The sequence below is a fragment of the Phyllobates terribilis genome, unplaced genomic scaffold (genome assembly GCF_046119375.1).
Source record: "Phyllobates terribilis strain yellow unplaced genomic scaffold, ASM4611937v1 Scaffold_7__3_contigs__length_470593459, whole genome shotgun sequence".
Taxonomy (NCBI): domain Eukaryota; kingdom Metazoa; phylum Chordata; class Amphibia; order Anura; family Dendrobatidae; genus Phyllobates; species Phyllobates terribilis.
In genome coordinates this window covers 230,703,790-230,729,468 of record NW_027362767.1, presented here as the reverse complement: position 1 = coordinate 230,729,468, position 25,679 = coordinate 230,703,790, and the positions used below count along the sequence as shown (strand labels likewise).

General features: G+C 46.4%; 1 protein-coding gene across 2 annotated transcripts in view; it reads left to right on the top strand.

The window, feature by feature from the left end:
• Positions 1-24,133, top strand: part of MAPKAP1 (MAPK associated protein 1) — a 175,241-nt gene extending 151,108 nt beyond the window's left edge. For both annotated transcript variants that reach the window (XM_073639781.1, XM_073639780.1), the window contains 2 exons: positions 20,749-20,846; positions 23,529-24,133. In XM_073639781.1, coding sequence (XP_073495882.1) covers positions 20,749-20,846; positions 23,529-23,648 — 218 coding nt within the window. In that variant the 3' untranslated portion in view covers positions 23,649-24,133. The remainder of the gene's footprint in view (positions 1-20,748; positions 20,847-23,528) is intronic.
• The last annotated feature ends 1,546 nt before the right edge of the window (positions 24,134-25,679 follow it).

Genomic DNA, 25,679 nt, shown 5'->3' with positions numbered 1-25,679 from the left:
TCAGAAAACTGCAACGCAAGTTCCAAAAAAAAAATTTTAGAGTTCCAAAAAGAACCCACAAAAAAAGTAGATTATACTTTATGGCAAAATGAATGATGTGATCCAAAACTTCAACTCATCCGGAAAAAAGAAGCAAGTCTTCACAGAGAAAAATAAGAAGAAAGAGAAAAATGTATGGCTCCTTAAAGAAGGGAAGGAAAAAACGAAACAGGGTTGAGCTGCAGCGGTTGTGCGATACCACTCCGGTGTGAGGAGTAATGGGGGATCGGGGTCCTAGTGATCGTAAGACCCTCAGAGGGCAGACATTTCTTGTGGATAGCTGATAAATGCCCCTTAAAGATACAGTAGTTTTTAGGAGGACTTTTAAGCGATTACTTATGGGCAGAAAATAAGAAAACGACTGGCGTCCTTAGGTACAAGACTTAAGAATCCCCATCAGCTTTGTTCCTTTCCTCGCTCGCTCCCTCTTCCGAGGGGGCACTGTCTCCACAAGTTTTGAGCGTGATCCTTATCAGTCTGTGATATATGTCTGCCTGCATGGCTTACATCAAAAAAATGATTCCTGGGGTCCTCCATGAATGAATTATGAGGGAGAAGTGGAGGATTGGGAATAGATAAGAGGCGAGACTTGTGCAATATATCCTCTTTTCTGTGTTTTATCTCTGGTAACACAAGCTCAGCCTATCTAGCGCGGGAAGATATTATAAATTGTACTTATGCACGCAGGCAGAGCAGGGTCAAGTGTGCGGCTGTCACAATGAAGATGTCAGCCCGCTAAGAGACGGCTGCTCGGTTCCGCCATCGGACTCTTTTTCTATTCTGCTCATATGGCGGCCACTTCGCTTTCACCTTCCTTCCCAAGGTTACCGGCGTTCTTCGCCATTTCCTCTATGCCATCGTTATTTTGCCTCAATCTTGAAAAATGGGTTTTTATTACTTTGCAAACCTAAATTTCACCTAAGAGCACCCCGGCCATTTGCTATCCATCAGGTAGGTGCATATAGGATAGCGGGGTGTGCATATATATATATTTTTTTCCTTTGGATTTACTCATCCTTAATATCAAAGCTCACGTATCTCGTCATAGTCCAGAGAGACAGCGCGGGGATCGGAGTCATTGCGAGTATATGGCGATAATGTGATTGTATCAGTCTACCGACCCCGGAATGACTGGTGGTGAAACATTAGCCTTCTAAACTCACACTATTATGTGCCCTACGAGTTTCTCTCTCCTGAGTAAATCAATCAGCATTTTCAGCGATTCCCTCTGTGAAGCTGACAGCCAGGGCTATCTGCCTTGGAAATAGAGTGGAATTGAAAGTGCTACATAATGACTTTATTTCCCCCCCAAAAAAAAGATGGCCTAGCGTTAAAGGTTTTTATCTAACAGCCCGGCTTCCGAGACCTGTCAATTACGTCACCGCAGCGCCGGCCATGCAGATATATCATGCGGCTTCAAGCCTGACTGAGAGTGAGCCATATATATATTCTCGGGCAGATCAGACAAAGCTTTTATCTTGGCCTAGACCCGGCTATACCGTCCCCCTCCTGCCGGCAGGTAAAGCGCGTACGGAGGAAACCTAGAAGCCAGCAACATTTTCAGGCATTAACGTTGGATTTTAATTCTAATTATTTAGCAGAAATTAATACACACCCCCTAAGGGTAAAGGCACACATAACGGAAATAATGTGCATTATAGCACTAGCCATGTGCTTGGAAACATAGTTTTGTGCATGGAAATTGACCTGGGGTGAAGATTTTAAACCCTTAATGATATGTGACCTATACAGTTATGGCTGAAAGTGTTGGCAACCTTGAAATTGTTCCATAAAATGGAGTATTTCTCCCAGAAAAGTATTGCAATTACACATATTTATTTCCTTTTGTGTGTATGGGGACAACACAAAAGAAAACGAAGAAAAAAAGTCAAATTGAACATAATTTCACTCAAAACCCCAAAAATGGCCCAGAAAAAAAATTGTTGGCACCTTTCCAAAATTGTGCGTAAACAAATTTGTTTCAAGCATGTGATGCTCGTTCACACTCACCTGTGGCAAGTAACAGGTGTGGGCAATATGATTATCACACCTAAAACCAGATAAAAAGGGAAGAAGTTGACTCAATCTTTGCATTGTGTGTCTGTGTGTGTCACACTAAGCATCGAGAACAGAAAGAGGAGAAGAGAACTGTCTGAGGACTTGAGAACCAAAATTGTTGGAAAAATATCAACAATTCGGGTTCAGGTCCCTTAGGAGGACTACAAAATATGTAAAAAGAAAGTTAAGAACACACTTGAAAGTTTGTCACCCCTTTTCCCCGTTTCTGTATTTTTTAATAGCAGTAATGTTACAAAATTTTTACAGACTTTTTTTTTTTATTGCCATAATTGTACTGTTCTAGAGAAGTTTGTTGCCAAGTCATTTTTACCATACAGTGAACACTGTTTTTTTTGTTTGTTTTTTTCACCATTTCACTGTACTTGCAATTTTTTTAAAAAAAACTTTTTATAGTTCATTCATTATAACTATTTAAAGTGAATGGTGTCATTCAAAACTACAACTCTTCTTTCAAAAAAACAAGCCATCACACCGCATTGTTGCCAGATAAATGAAAAAGGCGATGTTTCTTGGAAGGAGGAGAGGTAAAAAACAGAGGCACAAAAGCAAATAATCGCTGCGTCCTTAAGGGGCTAAAACCTGCTGCATGTCAGATTCATTTCTGGATTTTCACTGCAGCTTTCATCTCTATCAATGTAGAGGGGTATTACATATGCAAATTGCCTCTTCAGAGAGGAAGAGGACTAGAACTCTAGTGCTACCTATTGGAAGGTGTCTCTAGAGTTCTAGTCCTCTTCCTCTCTGAAGAGGCAATTTGCATATTTAATTTCTCAGAGGAGCATTGCAAGGCTTAAAAGTCTCCTCACATTGGCATGTCACTTTCCATAAGGCAAAACGTTACCCCTTGGACCCCAGTTTAGAGGGGTGAAGTCTGCAATGAATTCCACTAAATAGTAATCCCCAAGCGGATTTTTCTGCTGCGTGTGGAACACATCTGAAAGTTGCTTTGCGGGACCTCCTAGATCGAGTTATAGATGACAATGATCACATTTTTTTTTGCTTTTTTTCACTACTTTGTGCACTGCACCATTCCCCTGCCTGATGAAGGAGCAAGAGTTAATTTCTAAAAATACGCTGATTTATATGCCTACTACATTTTGGGAAATCCGGGTCTAATGTTCGCTTGTAGTGACTGGTAACTCTTTGCATAAATCAAAAATCTAGAATAGCCTATCCATTACCTATTTTTGTTATTTTTCTCCCCCCTATAGTATCGGGTTAGATTTTTGGATGAAAGTCTGCTCTACCTTAGATGTTTTTACTTTTTAGTCGCTCATTCTGTTTGCATCTTTGTAAGCGTCTTACCGGTAGCCATCAAGCTTTGTCTGGCGTACAGACGGTGAGTGAAGCCTGGACGGCCTATCCCATCCAGTTACTACTCTGCATTTCCGCACGGCTGATCAGGGAAGTAGCAAGAAGATTGATGAAGATGGTAGATTCTGGGGCTCCTGCCTCTGTCTGTGCTACAAAGGTGGGGGTTTGGTGGCTGTCTTCTGTAGGGACCCTTTCATTTCTTCTTCTATTCTTTAACCTCTAACCTGAGCCTTCTGTCGGTAGCTGTCACTGCCTCTGACAGCTTGATTGATGTCTCTTGCTACAGAAGTGTCTCTGTGCCAGTCATTGCACACGTTCACACTCATATATGTGCACATTTCAACGCGCAGTGAGGCCAAGGCGATGCATGGATACACCGATGTGTATCATACACGGGCAGAAAATAGCTTCTCTGACAAAACTACGGAAGCAATAAGAAAGCAGCAGCTTGCAGGCGGGCGAGTGGGCGCACTGTTTTGTCTCCGTACCATCGGCGTTATTAACCCCGTGTTTGCTAATCAGTTTTCAAGATGCGACTGTTCAAGCAGTTAATACATCGGAGGTGGCCAAGTCGGTGATGGGCGATGTTAGATTAACCGTGCCTGTTTGGGAGAACGTCCAAATAAATAATGACAGAGAAGGAAGAAAATGTGTTATGGTATCCTAGACAAGGAGGCCAAGTTGCGAAATTCACACTAGCGGAGCTCCAAATCATCAGCAAAGCAAAAGGCTAAAATGTTCCTTTAGCTTCAAACAATATTTACAGACTCTGCCGGAATAAAATCTGGAGGCAAACCTCAACGTTTCGACTTTGCCAGTCAACATTTATCACCTTTCCGCAGGATATGATCTTTATATGATCGTTGAGAACCCCATCAATCTCTAGAATGGGAGGGTGACTAAAGTCCTGTGTGTGCATGGTGCTCTAGTGAGCATGTGCAACTACCACTCCTTTAGACGGGGAAGCTGTGGTCGCACATGATCACTATCGCTCCATTCCTACAGGGTATTTTGGATGAGGGACCTAGCTGTTGGAGCCCCACAGATTATATATTTATCCAAAGACATACTGATAGGGAAATTAGATTGTGAGCCCGATGGGGACAGCGACGATAATGTATGTAAAGCGCTGCGGAATGTGTTAGCGCTATATAAAAATAAAGATTATTATTATTATTATTATCACCAACCTATAGATTTGTGATACATATGGTTTATGGTACAACCCTTTTAGTCACAGTCTTTCATTCTCTTCCCCCATCGCTAAAGTTTAAACTAGACATGGGGCGCCCTTTGTTGGTAGATTGCACTATAGCGGTCATTGTGCTTGTTAACTCTGCTGCTTTACAAAAGAGTATCTCTGAAGTGCTAATGGAGTATCCCTATCTGATAAAGCGATGTCACATGTGCTGCCAATGGCGTAACTAGAGTACAATGGTCACTGGTGCAAAATTTGGACCTGCCCCCCTCCCCCCACTCGCATGTTGGTCAGATATATGCAGCGTTCTAAATCCTATAAGGACATAAGAATTGTACCCCCTCCCCCAGTATATAGTAATATCCCCCATCTTGGCCCCATCGTGGTATATATGTCCCTTACCCTGGGCTTCATCCTGGTATATATATTCCCCATCCTGGTATACATGTCCCTTATCCTGGGCTCCATCCTGGTATATATATTCCCCATCCTGGTATTGTAGCGCCCCGAGGGCTCGGCCGCTACAGGGGTATTGCACCTCAGACCAGAGGTGTGATATTCCACTCCCGGGTAAGGATGGAGAATGGACCAGGGCTCAGTTAGCTGCATACAGCACACACACCCCATTTCCGAGGGACAGCTCAACGGTGCTCCCACTAGACAGAAGTGCAGGCACGACCGACCATGTCCCTGCTGGAGTGGGGAGGGAGGGGTGGAACACCCAGTGCTGTAGGGGCAGATAGGGGGCGGTTCCTGAGCGTAGGAAGGAGCCCATTGGTTGCTGGTCACCTGGGCTCATGGTCAGAGGGAGGTATAAAAGGTGGGCACCATCTTAGATCAGGGTTCGTTCAGTCTGTGAGGAGAGGAGAGCTGACAGTGAGCAGCAGCTCAGGCTGAGTGCTGCTCCAGAGGCAGGCCTAGGGAAGAGGCCGGGGCCTGAGAGGAGAAGGAGAAGTGGGCCTAGAGAAGAGGCCGAGGAGGAGGTGAAGGGGAGCTGAGATTCTAGCTCATCTCCGCTCCAAGAGAAAGGAACAGGAGCAGAAAGGAACTGCAAAGAAGGAGAGACAGAGAAACAGAAGGGCTCAGGAACAAGAAGGTGGAAGGGACCCTAAGAACCCACGAGAATCCAGGGTGCAGGGTCAGGCAGATTAAGGGTACCGGATCCCAAGTTGGTGGAGGAGAAACAACCCTCCGCCAAAGACCGGTCGTCGTGATCATATATTGGTGCGACACCTCATCAAACCTGCTAGGAAGGCACCATATAGGACAGCGGAGGACGGGGCCCACGTTTAACCGCACAGGTCCGCGGCAGCTGGACAAAAGTGGGTCACTGGTGAGGCAGGCCAGAGAAAGGATAAAAGGGGGTCCTGTGCCATGCTCCTGAACTGCCTGGGAGTTGACCGAGCCCCGCACCTGGTGGACGCAGCACGGCTCGGGCAGTCATTGCCAGCTGAAGTGACTTGGAAACTAACTGTGAGTAAAGACCCTGGACTGTAACTTGTTGTCTGTGTGCTCCTTCGCGCCTCCAGCACTATCGGTACCGGGACTCTCGCTACCATCACTCCCACCATCCGCTACACTGCCCTGGGGCCGCACTCTTCCCGTGGGGAGTCACACCATCTCAGCTGCACACGTCATCAGCCCCAGCGGACTGCCTTGCAGCGGCGGTTCCTAATAACCGCAATCCACGGGTGGCGTAGTCGGACATCATCTAAAGCACGTAGCAGACTACCATTGGCCTGACCACCCTGAGCCGCGGGACCGGGCCGCCACCACTACTACCCCCAACGTCTCCCTATCGCCCGGTTCCGCGTGCCCCACGGCCCAGGGGGCGAGTCAGTTTTGGCGTAGTCGGCAGGATCGTGACCAACCCCCCACAAACGGGTATTGCGTGCCTGAAGAGAATTACACATGTACCTTAAAAAGAAGTTTCCCGCCGTCCGGAGTCGTTTCCCGCCATCCGGAGCCGATTCCCGCCATCAGACGCCATCTTGGACCGTTTCCCGCCATCTTCATCCGTCTTTCCCGCCCTGGCAGAGCGGACGCCATTATGTGCGCACCAAAAGACAGCAGGAAGCCACCTCCCATCGTGGGCCAGGTCCCAGAATGGCGCCAAAGAAGGAGCCCGCCCCCACCAGCCATGAATGCAGCAGTGGAGATGTCCATCAACATGGGGGGGCTGCCCCTGAAAGTGATTGTCAGCAGAATGCCCCAGGACCACCCCCTCTGGGGGCGGAGAGAGAAGAAAACTGTGGGGCAGGGCGCAGTCGTGATCAGTCTGGCCAGGCCGCACCCGAAGATAGAGACAGGAGCCAGCTCCAGCGCCCTGGCGCGTGGCCTGCTGCAGGCCGAATCCCCATGCAGCTTCACGGAGCTGCGAGCACACCTCCCCAAGGAAGACCCCGAGTATGTGCGGGCTGCGCTGGAGGAGCTGGACCGGAGGATGGTCCGGGCGCAGCAGGACGTGATCGCCGGATGGAAGAAGGAAGTGGCCCGGCGGGCCGTGATCCTGCAGCAGGAGGCGCCGTCGACATCCAGCGGCACACCAGCCACCGAGGGCAGTGAAAGCAGAGCGGAGGCAGAGGACGACGCCGCGGAGGAGGCCGCGACAGCAGAGGCAGGTAACGGAGACGCCCCTACCCCGAACCCTGGGGCCGCCGACCTGCCCCTGCACCCTGTTGCGGAGCCCAACGTACCTGAACCCGCCATCGACACCGTGCCTCCACCGCTACCAACCGGTTCCCAGGCCATCGACACCACCAGCGAGCCCCGCCCCACGCCGTGCCCTCTGACCCCGGACGTGCTCAGCCAACCGCCACCGCAGGCCCGGCCGCAAGGCCCTGCACTCCCGGGCGCCGCTGCCCTTACGGAATCTCCTACACCAGCTGTGCCACCTGTGGGAGCAACAAGGAAACGACCAGCACGGGCCTGGTCGCAAGGTCACGTGCCCCCGGGTGCCGCCAACCCACTTGCGCCCCCTGCTGCTGCAGTACCACCACTGGGCGCGGATCTCTTTGCCCAGCACACCACTCCGGAGGGGCTGCCATTCATCTGGCCCCCCGAGTTTGTCAACCCCCGCTTCCGGAAGAGCCCGTCCGCGGAGATCGACGTACCCTCTGAGCCCCTCATACCTGCTCCAGCGCCTCAAGAAATTCCCCAGCTGCCATTAGAAGACGCCCAATTTGAATGGGACCCCACAGGGGAGGACCTGATGGGGTTCACGAAGGAAACGCGAGCGAGCGCAGCCGAGCGGCGAGAGGCCTGCCGCCAACAGCTGGAGATGTTTGAAAAGGAGCAGCGCGAGCGGCGGGTGAAGCAAGAAAAGCTGCAGGTCCAGAGCGCGGAGCAGAAAATGAAGGCGCGGCGAGATCCCCGAACTGCCCGCAGACCCCGAGTCACCGGGACTGTGGTGAAGTTCCAGATGGAGCGCGGCTGGGGTTTCATCCGAGACCCCGAGACCATCAGCGACGTGTTTGTGACAAGGAGAGATGTGGAGAGTCACCTACCGGAAGGCCATCGTGGGCGGGATCTATTCCCAGGCGACGTGGTGTCTTACACCCGACACCAAGGCGTGAAGGGATGGTACGCCCTACACGTCCGCCGAGTAGTAGAGGAGGAGGAACAACACTACTCGGACGCCGAGTACCAGGAGGGCCCGGACGGGCCTGAAGATCCGTATGAGGAGGAAGAAGGAGCGTCACAAAGACACCGTTACCAGTGAACGGTCAAGTGGCATTGTAAATAGTTACCCGTAAGGGTGCAAAAGAACTGTGTGGGACTGTTACAGAGTGAAGTGTGGTCCCCGTTGGGACTGATATAGAACTGTGTGAACGTTATCCCCTTCCCCTAAGTAGCCAGGCTGAGGACTGTGAGCAGCCATCCCTCTTCCCCTAACAGGCTGAGGACTGTGAGCAGCCATTCCCCTATCCCCACCGGCCGAGGACTGGGAACGGCCAATCCCTTGTATATAGTTGCGCTTCTTAAAGCGCCCCCTACTGGTTTTATAAAAGAACTGCAACGTCTACCTCAAGACAAGTTCGCTAGAGTGTTGCACCTTTAAGAAGAATGAACACCTGGTCGCAAGTTGCACCGCGACCGTGAACCAAGAATACAAGGATGTGCTTTAATTAAAAATGTTTTAGATTTTATATGCTGCTAAATAGTAATGTGAAAGTTTTCTATAATGTTTATTACAAAAGAGTTGCGGAAGTATTGAAAAAGTTTTCTATAATGTCTAGTGAAAAGAAAAGTATGTCCCATAAAGGGAACTGAACCGTATTGTCTGTTTCTAAATGTGAAAAGTTTTAAAAAAAAGTTTTGCATGTCCTGTAAATAACTGTTTTTGCTCTTTTCCAGCCCGAGGACATGCTGTGCTTTACCAGGGGGGAATGTAGCGCCCCGAGGGCTCGGCCGCTACAGGGGTATTGCACCTCAGACCAGAGGTGTGATATTCCACTCCCGGGTAAGGATGGAGAATGGACCAGGGCTCAGTTAGCTGCATACAGCACACACACCCCATTTCCGAGGGACAGCTCAACGGTGCTCCCACTAGACAGACGTGCAGGCACGACCGACCATGTCCCTGCTGGAGTGGGGAGGGAGGGGTGGAACACCCAGTGCTGTAGGGGCAGAATGGGGGCGGTTCCTGAGCGTAGGAAGGAGCCCATTGGTTGCTGGTCACCTGGGCTCATGGTCAGAGGGAGGTATAAAAGGTGGGCACCATCTTAGATCAGGGTTCGTTCAGTCTGTGAGGAGAGGAGAGCTGACAGGGAGCAGCAGCTCAGGCTGAGTGCTGCTCCAGAGGCAGGCCTAGGGAAGAGGCCGGGGCCTGAGAGGAGAAGGAGAAGTGGGCCTAGAGAAGAGGCCGAGGAGGAGGTGAAGGGGAGCTGAGATTCTAGCTCATCTCAGCTCCAAGAGAAAGGAACAGGAGCAGAAAGGAACTGCAAAGAAGGAGAGACAGAGAAACAGAAGGGCTCAGGAACAAGAAGGTGGAAGGGACCCTAAGAACCCACGGGAATCCAGGGTGCAGGGTCAGGCAGATTAAGGGTACCGGATCCCAAGTTGGTGGAGGAGAAACAACCCTCAGCCAAAGACCGGTCGTCGTGATCATATATTGGTGCGACACCTCATCAAACCTGCTAGGAAGGCACCATATAGGACAGCGGAGGACGGGGCCCATGTTTAACCGCACAGGTCCGCGGCAGCTGGACAAAAGTGGGTCACTGGTGAGGCAGGCCAGAGAAAGGATAAAAGGGGGTCCTGTGCCATGCTCCTGAACTGCCTGGGAGTTGACCGAGCCCCGCACCTGGTGGACGCAGCACGGCTCGGGCAGTCATTGCCAGCTGAAGTGACTTGGAAACTAACTGTGAGTAAAGACCCTGGACTGTAACTTGTTGTCTGTGTGCTCCTTCGCGCCTCCAGCACTATCGGTACCGGGACTCTCGCTACCATCACTCCCACCATCCGCTACACTGCCCTGGGGCCGCACTCTTCCCGTGGGGAGGCACACCATCTCAGCTGCACACGTCATCAGCCCCAGCGGACTGCCTTGCAGCGGCGGTTCCTAATAACCGCAATCCACGGGTGGCGTAGTCGGACATTATCTAAAGCACGTAGCAGACTACCATTGGCCTGACCACCCTGAGCCGCGGGACCGGGCCGCCGCCACCACTACTACTACCCCCAACGTCTCCCTATCGCCCGGTTCCGCGTGCCCCACGGCCCAGGGGGCGAGTCAGTATACATGTCCCTTATAATGGTATATATGTCTCTTATCCTGGTATATATATCCCTTTTCCTATGTCCCTCATCTTAGTATATGTCCCCCACTCTGTCGCTGTTCTTTAATGCACAGAAAAAAAAAAAAAAAGATTTTACTCCCCTTCCCTCTGCTCCCCCGTCGGGCAGCGTCCTCTTCTGAAGCCGGCAGCTGACTTCAAAGTGCAAGCGATGGGAGAGCATGACGTCACCGCCATGCGCCCCCAGTCACGTGTCGTGCACGCTCACGTCAGCTGCCGGTCTCTGGCCAGCAGCGTGTATTGCAGCGCACAGACCTGGTGGGTCTCTGCACCGCAATACACTTCAGATGAATGTACGTCCGAGGAGGTACATCCAGTTGAAGTTTCCGCTGGCATCGTCTGGCAGCTCAGCCTCACGGGCGCCGTTGCGACCTCTGTGACCGTGATCATTATGTCCCTGTGTTTAGCACCTGTCCTCACTTTATGAACAGTGAGTGTCTGACCTCTCGAACCCCCACTGATCCTGAAAATGATGGGATGGGAGTGCCAGTATTAGCATTGCATACCTGTTAGTTTTACCTCCTCAGTGGCTTCTCCAACCACAAGCTGTGCAGGCTGTGGCAGCAATCCACTTGGAAGACCCCCACAGTGCAGGGAGAAACCGTTAATGGACCACCATAAGGAGACCAACGGCTCACCACACCTGTAATAGTTTCATGCAGGGTGCACGGCAGCTTGAGCAGAGCTTGTCAATATAATCCGGTAAGAGAGAAGCCAGCACCCCTGCCTTCCCGAGAAACTCCTTGTTTGTTGTACCACTGAACACAGGTCATCAAATATCTGGTGCTTTTCAGAAGTAAACTTTTTTATTCATAGCACAATGAATAAGGAAGTTTACTTTCGAAACGCGTCAGATGTTTGCTGACCTGTGTTCAGTGGTTTTAGTGGAATAAAAGTACAACAAATAAGGAGTTTCTCGAGGACAGAGCACTGGCTTTTCCCTTACGGAGTTAAGGGACCATGGTGTGTCCTCAAAGATGCACTGTTATGGAAGTTTCCCTTTAAAAGTTTTTGTTTTTTTTTCTCACTCTACATGCTCAATATCATTGGATATTGGTTCCTCGGTAGGGTAGTGGGCTCCACTGCAAAATTTCTGACACTTCTAACAAGTTTTTAATAGTATTAGTCATCTTATATGTTCCAAAGGGAGCTCCCCCCCCCCCTATCTCCCTCCTGGGCCCAGGTGCAACTGCAATCCCTTTACCAAATATAGTTATACCTTTACTCTTCTGACTCCCCCATCCACACGAGCGTTCATATGTTTTTAAAAGGGTGAGAGGAGAAAGCTGCTGACGGACACCTCTATCAGTGGGTTATCTCCCATGAAAAAAAAGATTTTCGTGTTAAAATTCTAATTGCCCGTTCCTTCTCTGCCCCGACATAATCTGTTTGGAATAGTCAGAAGGCTCCCATGCACATCAGATGGTCAATCAGTTTTGCCAAAATTTGCAGGCTCAGCTGGCCAGGAATTGTGATAATTCAGAGCTGCTAAGTTCCCTGTCAAGAGCTGAGAGGGAGGATGATGGCGCTGAGCAGTTAATTCCTGTATAGAAGTCAATTAGCTGGAGAGAGCTAACTGGAATGTTAGGAGTTAACTCCTCTCCTGGAATATAACTTATGCACTGTTTTGGCTAGGGTCTGGGCAGCTAGTGGCGGAGCTACTTGGAAACCAGCTGCACACTATGTAAGATAAAAGCTCTCATTGCAGGAGAATGACAACAGATAGAAAAAGCAACTCAATTGCAAACTTTATTTTCACGCTAACGAAAGCAATTTAATAACCATTGTAATCATCTTACTTCTCCCCATTACTTAGACTCCTTTGACCTTATATATACGCCAACTACCTGGTCATCTTCCTCTTCTCACTGGTGGTTTAATAGTCTGATGCTTCTATCCTTTTAGTCATTGCTCTTTATACACTGATCTCGTGGCGAGCTTCTAATATAAAGAGCAGCAGCAGCCTGAACCAATGGTGAGACAGGAGGCGTGTCTTAGACTACCACAGATTCCTCATCAGCACTGTACCTAAACCATAGTCACAGATTTCTACTCCGTCCTAATGGAGCTGAGCTCGAAGGCCGCACTAAGAAATAGATATAGTGGGTAAGCTTCAAGTGCACTCAAAGAAATTGAATTCTAAAAATATATATAAAAAAATATATATATATTTTTTTTAAGGCAAAAATATAGTTTTCTTTCCCCCTTTAAAAATGAAGATGTTTTTTTCTTTGTGGGTATGAAGAGCCTATAACATATCCTTCACTTTCTCTGAAGATCTCATTTCATTCTTCCAGTCAGTCAGATGCCACAGTTTTACAATTATCTATATCTCCTTCTCTGAATTTCCTCCCTTTGTCTCCGGTGCCCTCTCGCTTATCGCATCTCACAGCATTGCTGGTACTTTTCTATTATCTTTTCTCTCCACCTCTCGTTCTGGTTCTGCCTTGGTGTTAGCTGTACGGAGGATGCGGGGGGACAGCCGCACAGGCTGTGTTGCGTTCCAGCAGCGGTGGAGTTAAAAACCGATAAGGGGAAAACCTGCTTTTAGAAGGAGTCGGGCTATTCATGTGTAAAAGCCGCTGTTCTGGTGTCTCACCAGTGAACGGAGAAACACTCTGTAATTTCTTTTTAATTAGCTGTATGTAAAAGGTCAGTAGATTTCCCAGCATGTCCCTGTCACCGCCGTGACACCAAGGTACCTGCCATCAGACCCCTTCCCATCGTATCCTCTGCTCCGAACAACGAGACGTCGCCCGCACATTGCTGCCGTGTAAATATAAGAGCTGCCCTTTTGCAGACTGAATCCTTTCATGTTGCATCAAACAGAACAGCTGTTCTATTCACTGCCCGGAAATATATTGCAATAATAAATATAGTGTGTGTTCATGGAACGGTTGCATCTGCATCGCCGGAGGGGTCTCCAATGAATTTTTAAGCATCAGACCCTATTTGATCCCTGACCCCTTTATGTGTGTTGCTAACATTAAAGATCATCCGATGAAATCTTTCACCCTTACTGCGTCGTGAACATCTAGACCTTGTGCTGTGCAAAGAATAGCCTCAAAATGTTTCTCTTATTTCCTCTATATTTAAAGGAGTCGACAAGATAGAAAGAGAGAAGGGGGCTGGCTTTGCTATTTAAATCAGTAGTTAGCCAGCCCCCTTAAAGCACAGCTCTGATTGTGTGCCGAATGGATGTGATGGGCAAAAACCATGTAAAGATCATATAGTTGTCTTTTGGGTTGTCAGCATTTCAAAAAGAAACAAACAAAAAAAAAACATGGCTTCTTTCAAAAATCATGGGATGTCTGTGGTATTGCAGCTCGGCTACATTTACTTCAATGGGGAATTGCGTTACCAGACAAAACCCATGGTCAGGGGTGGTGCTGTTTTTAAAAGAAAGCAGCCATGTTTTCCTAATCCTGGACAATCCCTTTAAGGTCACAATCAGACGGCCGTATAACACTGACAATGATCGCACAGTAATGCTCGGACTGGCCGTCGGCTCTCCTCACCTGAGCGTGACAGCATGTATTTCTATGCAGCTGTCACGCTTGGGTCAGAAGAGCCGACAGCCAGTCCGAGCACTGCGGTGCGATCGTTGTCCGCGTTATACGCCCTAAAGTTCACTCTCCGCTCCCAGCTGCAACACCTTTGTCTTTAGTTCCCAATTGCGACCCGCTACCCTGTGCCTTTTTAAAGGGTTATTCAATATCAAGATAACTTTGTGATCGCTGGGGGGTGCAACTGCTGGGACCCTCAGTGATCCTGAGATTGGTGCGCATGCCCGACCTATGCTCCATTCATTGTTTATAAGACCAAGGGCAGACTGAAATACCTCTAAGGGTATGTTCACACAGAGTTTTTCAAGGTGGACTTTGAAGCAGTCCTCTTCAAAATTGCTCTCAACCCTTATACGGCAGACCCTCCTAACTTGGCATCAGCGGTAATGCCCAAATCTGCGTCCGAATGGGCCATCATACACCCAACTCTATAAAATGTAGATTATGGATAATCATATTGGCTTGTTGAATGTTATATCTGCTTTAGTGGTCCTGTCTTCTGGCAAGGGACCAATTGAGGAATGAAACTTCTTTTGAAGAGTCCAGACTTAACGAGGTTGTAGAGGTTAAGAAAAACATGGCTGTTTTATTAGACTAAAGTTTCACCCATTGGCCAATGTGGCTCTGTTTCTAAAGAAATAGCTCCACACCGGCCCATAGGTCCTGTGTCTTATTGTAGCTCAACTCCATTGTAGTAGATGAAGCTGAGCTACAGTATCGGACACAACCTGGTTTTGGTGGAAAGCAGCCATGTTTTTCTAATCCTGGACGACATCCCTGTAACTTGCCACATAAAAGTGTTGCAAATAATGCAGGACCTAAACCCCAGAAATGGGAATGGATAATTATATATTTTCCAACATGGCCAACTCCAGATAAAAATAACAAATTTGGACCTGATCAACCCTCTTAGATTTTTCGTGCATGTAAAAAAAAAAAAGGATGCAGTGAAATTTAGTGAGGATTTCAATAACCCAATTAAATAGGTTGGATCTCCATCTCTCTGGTCAGTATCCAGAATGCAGAACTGCTGCATACTATATAGGATTAATGTGTTGTATTTAGTGACATCTTGTCAGCAGGTAATAGATGTAATAGAATTGGAGCGGCGTGTTACACCTGGCCATCTACAGGGAGGTTAATGATGCGCCTTTATGATTATATTTGGGTGCAGCGAGGTACAGGCACCGACAACGGTGACAGGAGTGAAGAGATGTGACATTAGACGGAGACTGATATGGACACAATGCTTAGATTCGCCTATTTTTGGAAAACTCCCATCCATCTCTCCTCTCCTCTTGTCTCTTCCGATCTTCCTTGGTAGAACAAGTTATGTTTTTTATACACGATGCAAAAGTTTTTTTATATATATATTATTTTTAGGCTAGCTTTTAGGTTTTTGACTTGTTTACTTGTCTTTTTTACTTTTAGCTCTTTGCGTGTTAGCAGCAGTTTTGCGCTCGTCTACTCTACTCCTCCACCTGCTTCTACACTTCACACCTATTCATCATCATCTCCGCGAGCAGTAAACTTTCCAGATTTGTCTGCAAGAAAAGTCACGGCTCGTCCCCTATTAGAATAATGGGATGTGTTAGCCGGCTGGAGTCCTGCCACACAAGATACACAGTATTGTGACTCCCACTGTCACTCTGTCACAACTGCTGATAAAATAGGCAGTGATTTTATAACTAGCATTTAATGTGACGGACGAATGTCTGGAGGACCCCGGAGTTGTGGAGTACATTAGGTAGGATTGTCAACTAGTGGAAATGCTTGTACGTAGGCTCGAAAATCTGGAAAAAAACAAAGGACTTTCATTAAAATGTACAAATTAGAAGAAGAGGAGAGCAAAATTGGTTTTGGTGACAATTTTCTGGTATTATGGAGCAAGATATTACGTGAAGAGGTCACAAATTGTTCTGCCGGTAATTCTCTCTCCCATATTTTAATGAACATGCACATTGGGCTCAGCTAAACTTTAACAGAAGGCGTGAGGAGCGTCTGCCATCTCCAGCTCTGTACATTCAAGTGGTCGAGAGATCCAGAGTTAGAAGATACCGGTAGATTGACCAAGTCCAACGGGTCTATGAAATTTGCACAGGTTAAAGGATTAGGCATGCGAAGACCACCTTTCTTCTCAAGTCTTGTTCTCAGCATTCCTATTAATAGGGGTCCCCACTATCAGCCATAGAGGGGAACCGAAACTAAGAGCATTTCTTGCTCTAGAGGACCCAACCCATTAGTACATTCCTGACTAATAGTTGCTGATACAAGTAGAAGCCACCGACTACTTCTTTTCCTTTGCATTGTTGCTGAAGTTGGGACTTTCCAGCAGCTGATTTTGAAGATCCAAGTAGTCCAAACCCAATGAAAACACTTGTCCGGAAGACCTTTTTAGGGTATATTGACTATTTTGAGGAAGTTCTGGCACTTTGGACTCTCCACTGTAAGCTGGAAAAATATAGCTTACTTTTTGGGGACTTTAGTTGCCATTCATTTCCATTGTACAATTTCCAGTGTAAGAGCAATGAAAAGCCATAAAATTCCTCGATGATGACAGTTGATTACAATGATCAGACCCCCTTTGATTGTTGACGGCCAGGATGGATGAATTGCCCTTCAATGAAGATTGCCCAGTTAAACAACCCATAGCTGGAGAATAGGGTGGTCTTTACTTTCGAAAGTGTGTTTTCAGTGCTCCTCCTCCCCCCTGTTTGCTACTTGTCATTGTCGTTCATCAGTTCATAGAGAAAGAATGAAACGCCATCAGACAATGGCTCTAAACCTGAAACAGGAGTTTCATCCAACTGTACCTTTTACAATTCATTGGGATGGAAAGCTCTTAGAAGACATCTGCGGCAGGAAAACTGTAGACCATCTTCCCATTCTGGTATGAGGAGTTGGCATTGACCCGTTGCTTGTAGTTGCAAACTTTGCCAAAGGAACAGGTGACGCTTGTGCTAATGCTGTTTATGCTGCAGCAGAGACCTGGAATGTTACTGACAAGGTGAAGTGCATGTGTTTTGATACCACATCTATCAACATCGTTTTCAGGAAAGGCGCCTGAAAACTTCTAGAGCAGAAGCTTGGCAAGGACATGCTGTGGTTTGCATTCCGCCATCATATTCTAGAAATAGTGCTGGAAACAGTGGTTGTTCATTGCCTTGGCCCATCGAAAGGTCTGGAAAAAAATCATCTTCCGCAGGTTCAAGAACAACTGGCCTATCCTTGACTTGACTACCTTTCAGACAGCACTACGAGTCCAGATCATGTCAACAACAGTTTCCCACATTGCAGCTGAAATCATAGCCTTTGCGGAGATGCAACTGCTTCAGTACCAGCTTCGAGAGGACTACCGAGAAATATTGGAGTTAAAAATCATTTTCCTTGGTGGTGTTCCAGCTAGAGGAATTTCATTCAGAGCTCCAACTGGACTGCACCGAGCCAGGCAAAGGCCATCTACGCGCTAAAAATGTGGGTGTTCAAGAGTCAGTTCGTGCTGACAAATGAGGAAGAAAAAGGCGTGGTTCCTGGCGCCATCAGCTCCATGCATTATCTCCAGCTGCTAAAGGACATCTATCTGTACAAGGAACAGAAGAACACAGCGTCAGAATTGCGATGAAGAAGATGAAAAGACACTTATGGTACTTGTCAGAGGAACTGATCGCTCTATCCTTGTTTGATGATGCTGTGTCAAATGACACCAAACGTCTGATGGTGACAGCCCTACAAACACCGGCTGCAGAGCATCCTCCCAAGAAGATAACTTTCGATTCAGCATCAGTTGTGACGAAGAACCTGGAAGACTTTGTCACTCAGAAAACCTACAGGTTCTTTAGCATCACCGGAATGTCATCGGCGTTCCTTTCCAAAGATGTAGATCTATGGTCTGCAGATGGAGGCTACCAAGAAAGCAGTCAGTGGTACCAGAGTGACTAATGATACTGCAGAATGAGGAGTAGCACTGATGGAAGAATATAACAAGTTGTACACGACAAATGAAGAACAGAAACAATTTTTGCTGCTGGTAGTCAAGGAGTATCGAGAACAATATGAAGCTAGAAAGAAAAAGATACTCATGGACTGCAGATAATAAGTGATGCTATCAAACAAGTATTTAACTTTCAGGCAACAAAAGTAACTGTTTTTGTTGAGAAATAAACATGATTTGTAATTGCCAATCATAATGGTCAGTTTTTACCAAGATATGTTCAAACAACAACATATCTTGATTGGTAGGGACCTGTAATATTTGAAAATATAATTTTTTGCTTGCATTAAGGACCACCCTACTGGAGAAGAAGCCTTGTTACTAATTGTACAGTATTGAAAAAAACTCTGACATCCAACTTGTTGCAAAACTGCAAATCCCAGCATGTCCTGAGAGCTTCCATCTTGCAGAAAAAAACATCACCATAGTCTACGACCAGCGTGAATTGGATAAGTTATATATAATGGGAGATTCTGAAGAACTTGACTGTTATAATATTGTTAAAGGGGCTGTCCAGTGAAAACAAGTTATCCGCAGTTGTCAGGAATTCTGTTGCCTTCTACAGTTTGACCACTAGTGGCCGCTATTGTTCACTTTAATAATTGTGCTGCAGTTTCACTCCTTACCACTGGAGGCTGTTGTTGTATTCTGTAATTGCCCTTTACTAAGATGGCGGATTCTGAATCTAAGGAATCCATCTTGTTTCCTGTTTGGGCCTACTTAAAGCTGCATGCATCTCTCAGTCATTGCTTGAGTATTGTGTCTAGCTGTTAGCTTAGCTTCAGTCTCCAGCAGTACTACGCCAGTATCGTAACAGCAGGATACTTGATAACTTGCTGATTAGTAGATGTCCCACCACTGGGTCTCATCGTCAGATCGAGGATTTTTTATCCTCATTTAATAATAGCATGGCAGGTCGGATACCCAACCGACTCAGTGTGTCTGTGATGCAGTTACTCACAGCTCAGCCGTCCAGTCTGATGCAGGCGTGTGCTGAAGCTGTCAGTACTTTAACAGCTTAGTCATCCAGTCTGATGCAGGCGTGTGCTGAGCTGTCTGCGTTTTGATTGACCGCTCGGCCGTCCAATCTGAGAATCGGAGGTTCTGAGCTGTCTTCAGGTTTTCCCTGTCCCAGGTGATTGCCCAGCTACTTAGCTGGGCTGTCAGTCCCAGATCTCTGCCAAATGTAGATTCAGCTCTGTGTGGTTTGTTTCTCTGTGCCTTGTGCTTTGCTTGTGGATTTTTTTACTGCCTGACCTTGGACCTCTTTCTGACCATCCTTTTGCCTAGCCCCTTTGCTCTGATCTGCTATCCTTCTGGTATTCTGACCTCGAACCATTACCTGACTACGCCTTTGTCTCTTCCCTTTGTTTAGGACATACCCTCCTGGCTCTTGACCTCAGACTCCATGACTACCCTGACTCACGGCTTGTCCATGAGAAGTGATTCAGAGTCACAATGGGGCTGCCAGAAAAAAGCCGAACGCAACTCTCAGGCAGCCCCTAAAGGAATGAAATGAGCATAAATGCTGCCCCTCCATCCTAACAGGGATTAAAGTTGCCCTTTCTGCTGATCGGTACGGGTCCCCATGGTCAGACCTCCTCCGATCTATATGCTGTGGATAGGAAATACCTTGTTTTCATCGGAGAACTCCTTTAAGTAGTAAGAATTTTTTGGGATGTTTCTTCTATTCAGCTCAGTGCTGCTCATTAGCATTTCCCCTAAACCCATGACACCCGCTTTCACCCTCCTTTGCATGTACGGTAGGTGCACGGTGAATAATGTGCATATTTGTTAGTCCAGTATTCAGCATTTCTGCTCCCTTTCTAAACACTTTCATCCTCCTAATTACAAAAACAAATGGTTCTGCTGGAGGCAGCGAGGAATATATGAAGCAAAGTTTAATTTGTGATATGATTTAAGGAAGTTATATATTTGTCGCCCCCCCCACCCCTCTCTTTAAATCATTAGGCGGAAACCAGGGAAGATGAATGCTTTGTAATTATATTTAATTATGCAGTTCCATGATAAAATGTACCACGTCCACAGATTGCTAAATGTGGAGAAAAATGACTGTCTGAAAAACTCTTACCTTGAATATGTGGCTCTTCAAGGGATATGTGGAGATGGCGCCAAGAAAAATGCCCATTTGTGTCATTTTCTGCAATCCTTAACCCTTTCATTGCAGAGGACATATGACTTTAGACACAAAATCATAGGGCTGGAGCTCTTAGGCTATAAATAATACTGGGACAGTATTCGGGGGTGCAGCGCTCATTTGAAGTTGCAGAGCAGCGAGAAACGTTTTACTTACTGGTTCTGTGTATCGAGAAAAGCGAAATCTGGAAAAAAGATTGCAGCCAATACCACCTCCAATGACCCTTAGGCCGAATTCACGCATGAAACATTGACCTCGTCCAACCTAGAACTAGGTGTCTCATATGTGCCTATAAAGTAGTTAGCTCAGGTCAGTTGGTACAACTTGGGCTGCTCTTTGGGGTAAGTGGTCCAGTGTTGTGTTTTTGGTTTACTTGTTGTAGATATTTGGCCCCCTTCTGCACCACCAATGGAATGCGTGCACTGCTAATGGAACATGGGCACCACCAATGGAACGCGTGCACCGCCAATGGAACGCGTGCACCGCCAATGGAACATGTGGCTTTATTCTGACTATTACTTTATTATACCCCCTGGTTATGTATGCCGGTTGGATTGTATGTATGGACAACCAGATTTTGATATTTTTTTTCTTCATCTCCGCAGGCCATGCAATGTTCAAGCTGACCTACCTCAACAACCACGATTACAAGCATCTGTACTTTGAATCGGACGCAGCTACTGTTAATGAGATTGTTTTAAAGGTTTGTTTTATTGTCTAGACTTATAAATGGAATCAGCCGTGATTTTTCAGCCAAATTCAGGCTCGAAATTGTTGAATATTTTATCAGGTGTCTTCTACAAACTTGTTACCATACAAACAGTACTTGTTATTTGGAACCTTGAGGGAATGGCTTTGCCCATCCTTGGCATACTCCTGGCACCATTCTGGGCCTCATGATGGGCTCAGTGTTACTCTTATCCAGTTAGACGTCATGCCGCGTCAATCCCATCCAAAAGATTTTATTGAACTGACTATTGTGCCCAGATAATCATTCAGAGGGTCCAATCTACTAAATTCCAACTGAAGTCCCCCTGACCAATGTCGAGCCAAGAGAGATTAAGACCAACATAGCAAATATTTTACCATACCATGTACCAATCCTATAGTGTCTGCAAGATGGCATTAGTACCGGCACAATAATATAAAAGATAACTTGTCAAATTCCCTAAATATCCCTCCAGTAATGATTTACAGCATTGAACCGGCATGCCAATCATGTCATCAATATCAATTAAAATGGATCTTATATTCGCTAAAAAAAATTTGATTGCTATCCTCGGCATATAGAAACTAGTCCAGCGGGGCGTCACTTCTTCCAGAGCAGTCGGGCTTTAGATGCTGTTATCATGACCCCCCTGGACTTGACTCAGATCCTCATTAATTGCCATATCATGTCTTCAGCATTATTATGCTTTCCTGGGCATGTACAGTGTGCTGATGAAACTGGGGGAGGTAGACCCGGCTTCACTGCGTATGCTTAGATAAAGATATGACGCGCATGCTCAAGATTTCTGCCACTTGGAGATGGAGTGGCCATAGAGGAGAACGTAAATCACACCCAGAGGAGTAAGGGGGATGATTAGAGCATCTGGGTGAAGCGATGCCTCGCTGGACTAATTTACAAATGAGCATTTAAAAGTTTTTAACAAAATCCCCCAAAAAATGAGCTGGAGTATAAGTTGGTATGAATGCAGCGTATAAAAGCATGTTCAGACTAGCAATTAAACAGGCGAAACCAAGGAATCGAAACAAAATTGAAAAACTTTAAAATGACAAATCCACGAGAGAGGAGGTAATAAAATAGATGGACAATGCAACGCGTTTCAGACTCTGGCATCCTTTGTCATAGCAGCTTTGACAAAGGATGCCGGAGTCGCTTCTAAACCGCGTTGCTTTGTCTGTCTGTTTTATTACCTCCTCTCTCATGGATTTGTCATTTTAAAGTTTTTCAATAAATGAACTGATGAATGTTTAAGGCTGTAATTCTTTTTGGAGGAGTCTTGGGAGATTTTAAGAGATAAAGCCTATTCACTGTGTAATAAAACATTCTGTATATATAGTATTGTATATCAAATTGCTAATTCGCACAGTTCCCAACAAGAAAGAGCCTGCGATAGTTACTTGACCACCGCCGGGTGTAATCCTGAAGAGTCACATTCTGCGGTGAGGAATTGAGACACAAACCATGATAGAAAATTTCAGAACTTTTCCTCCAGTGTCAATTCCTGAAGCTCGAATCAGACAAATACCAGAAGGATGAAAGTGTTGGGTCGTGGTCAGTATCGCAGGGCGGTGATGTACCCGTCACTCTGTCCTCGTGTTTGTATCACACTCGCGACCTGTCATCGCGTTGAGAGCCGTCAGAATGGGGACACATGATGCGTCGGGGGCTCTTATCGGGTAATGTGAGCCAAGCTACATCGTGTGTATACTCTGAATTCAAGATAATTAGCAATGGATCTAATCGAATGGTTAATTGCAGCTTTTAGATGCGCTGAACAGATATTAATAGCCGGCATAAAGCAGACTTCATTATCTGTGTAGTTAAGTGCTGCCATTTCAATTTGAATATAGCGGTAATGAGTATACCTTGTTAATTTAACCATTTCCCACGTGCGACGTGGAGCAATATGTTTCAGTCCACTATAGACACAAAACATCGATTAGTAAAACCATTGCCACGATTTGTAATTATTGTTTAGTGTGCGTTACTATCACAGGCCTGATCGTTATTGCTCACACGCCTGAAACGCGTTGTATTTGGAACCTTTTAAAATTCACAACAACTTATTTGAAGTCAGCGCCCAACCCTGTAGAAATAATCCAAATCAGAGTCTCCAAAAGATAAGAAAAGTCCATCTGCGGACAGATGTTTTGGGGTTTTACCCCTCATCAGTGCCGAGTAAGATGCTTATTGGCTGGGTGAGTGGCCTTTGATGTGGGTGTAGGCTACTAATGCTTCTCCCTGTATTGACCTCAGGTGGTCTTATCTGCCTGTCAATGCACCCTGGCAGCCACTTGAAGTAGATGTAATATCCTTTAAGGAATTTTGCAGCATGATTGAGGATTTTAGACAAGCCAGGCTTTCCTCCAACCTAGAGCAGGATAGAGGGTGCAAGAATCGGGGCAAGTGGCACCACTTTAATTTTAACAAGTTTTTTTTTTTTTAACAAGTTTGGTCAACCTTATATGTTACCATAATTTATCAATTAAAATGGCATTCAAAATAATCCTGTGGGTTGAGTGACGGGAAGTGATGACAACTGCTCGGAGCACATTCCCTCTTCGGTGCAACGGTTGTCAGGTTTTTTTTGTTTTAGAAAAGAAAACTAAAAGCTTTGTTCGTATCCTACTTAGAACTTTTTTTCTTGATCTTCCTCAGGTTAATTACATTCTGGAGTCCCGGGCCAGTACAGTGAGGGCAGATTACTTTGCACAGAAACAAAGGAAACTGACCAGGAGAACCAGCTTCAGCTTTCAAAAGGAGAAGAAACCAGGGTAGACGGGAAGACTGAACACACAAGGAGAAAAGACTTGGTGGAGACATGGAACCTCAGTGCTGGCCGGCCGGAGAGCCTCCTGCACCCTCATTGTAGAGACACGGGCGACTTGTGGCTATGAGGATGTATCATTAGTACCAATCTCTTATTATTAGTCTATGGAACAATAATGATCTTGCCCCACACTGGCCATTTTCCCCTTTTTCGGCCTTCATATCTGTGTAAACAGGCTCAACAAATTGATATTTCAATAACTTTTCCAACTATGTAACCTTGATTTACACACTGAAATAATGACTGTTCGCGCCACCCCTTGAGATGAATGCAGACCCCTCTTCTAGGTAATGTTGCAGAAGAGGAGAATATGCTGGAATTCCTTTATTTCCTTCCAAGGAAACATTTGCGCAATCCCCTGTGTTCAGCGTAACAGAACCGGACTGCGTGAATGTTCTCATATCTGAGCTTTTTAAATAAAGGTTAGAACAGATGGGTCTGTGAGGAGCTCAATGTGTACACGGTCCTACTTGTGAGCGGGATAATTGTACTGTAAGATATTAGTGGTCTTTAAAGGCTCATGTCTAAACATAGAAATATATTGACATTGCAAGAATTTTTTTTTTTTTTTTTAAAGTACTTGATATAAGCGTTGAAAACAGCCAACACTGAGGGTCAAGCTGATGAGAAATGCACAACCACATCCTATCGCCATTGCAGATCAGACAGTCATCAGACTTCACACAGTCAGCCATATTTTGGCTCGGTTTTGTACAGAACAATATTAGGATTCCCATTGAGTTACTAAGACATACACAGTCTTTTTATCTGTCTGATATGCATCTGACAGTAAAAGAAAATAGTTGCATGCTTTGTTGCTTGCAATATATACAAAGGTAGACTCAGACTAGCCCCCGAGGAAATCCCCCTAACAATTGTGGTCGCAAATGGTGCGATTGGGGCGAAGGGGGGCTCGCTCTTATCAGCGCTATTCTTCACTGGGTGTGCTTCCTGAGGTGCACACTAGGGTTGAGCGAGTATGTTCTGTTCCGAGTATGCTCGCGCCGAGCTCCGAGTAGTTACAGCTGCTCGGTGATATGGTTGAATCGCTCCCGTGTGTATGATTTGCAACTGTGTGACAGCTTTATTACATGTGAGGAATGTGTAAGAAATAGACATTCCTCACATGTAATAAAGCTGTCAAACAGTTGCAAATCATGCACACGGGAGCGATTCAACCATATCACCGAGCAGCTGTAAATACTCGGAGCTCGGCCCGAGCATAGTCGGCGAAAGGGTTAATAGAACATACTCGCTCATCACTAGTGCACACCCATTTGGAAAGTATTGCAGAGCAAAGAATCACTGGCCACCTCCACCGCAGTAAATACACGCGCCCCAACCTATCCAGCAGTAGCTGACATTGCAGATGTCGCAATGATGTCACAATGGAGGAGGAAGAAGGGGCTGCTCGTCATGGGGTGGTAGTTGGAACAGGTGAAAGGAATCATTGGTTTTTTTTTTGTATTTTTAATTGCCATGTAAACAGTGCTACAATGGGGGACATCATACTGTATTGGGGGCAAGAGAGGGGGATATTATACTGTATGGGGGTCACAGAGGGGGCATTTTACTGTATGGGGGCTACAGAGGGGGGACATTATTCTCTAGGGGCCACATAGAGGACATTATACTGTGCAGTGGTCACAAAGGGGGACATTATACTGTATGGGGGTCACAGAGGGGGCATTATACTGTACGGGGGCTACAGAAGGGGACATTATACTCTGTGGGCCACAGAGGACATTATACTGTGCAGTGGTCACAAAGGGGGACATTATACTGTATTGGGGGCAAGAGAGGGGGACATTATACTGTGCAGTGGTCACAAAGGGGGACATTATACTGTATGGGGGCTTCAGATGGGGACATTATGATCTGTGAGGGTCACAGAGGGGTACATTCTTCTATATGAGGGCCACAGAGGGGGACATTCTACACTGTTTGGATCACAAAGGGGAACATTATATTGGGTGAGG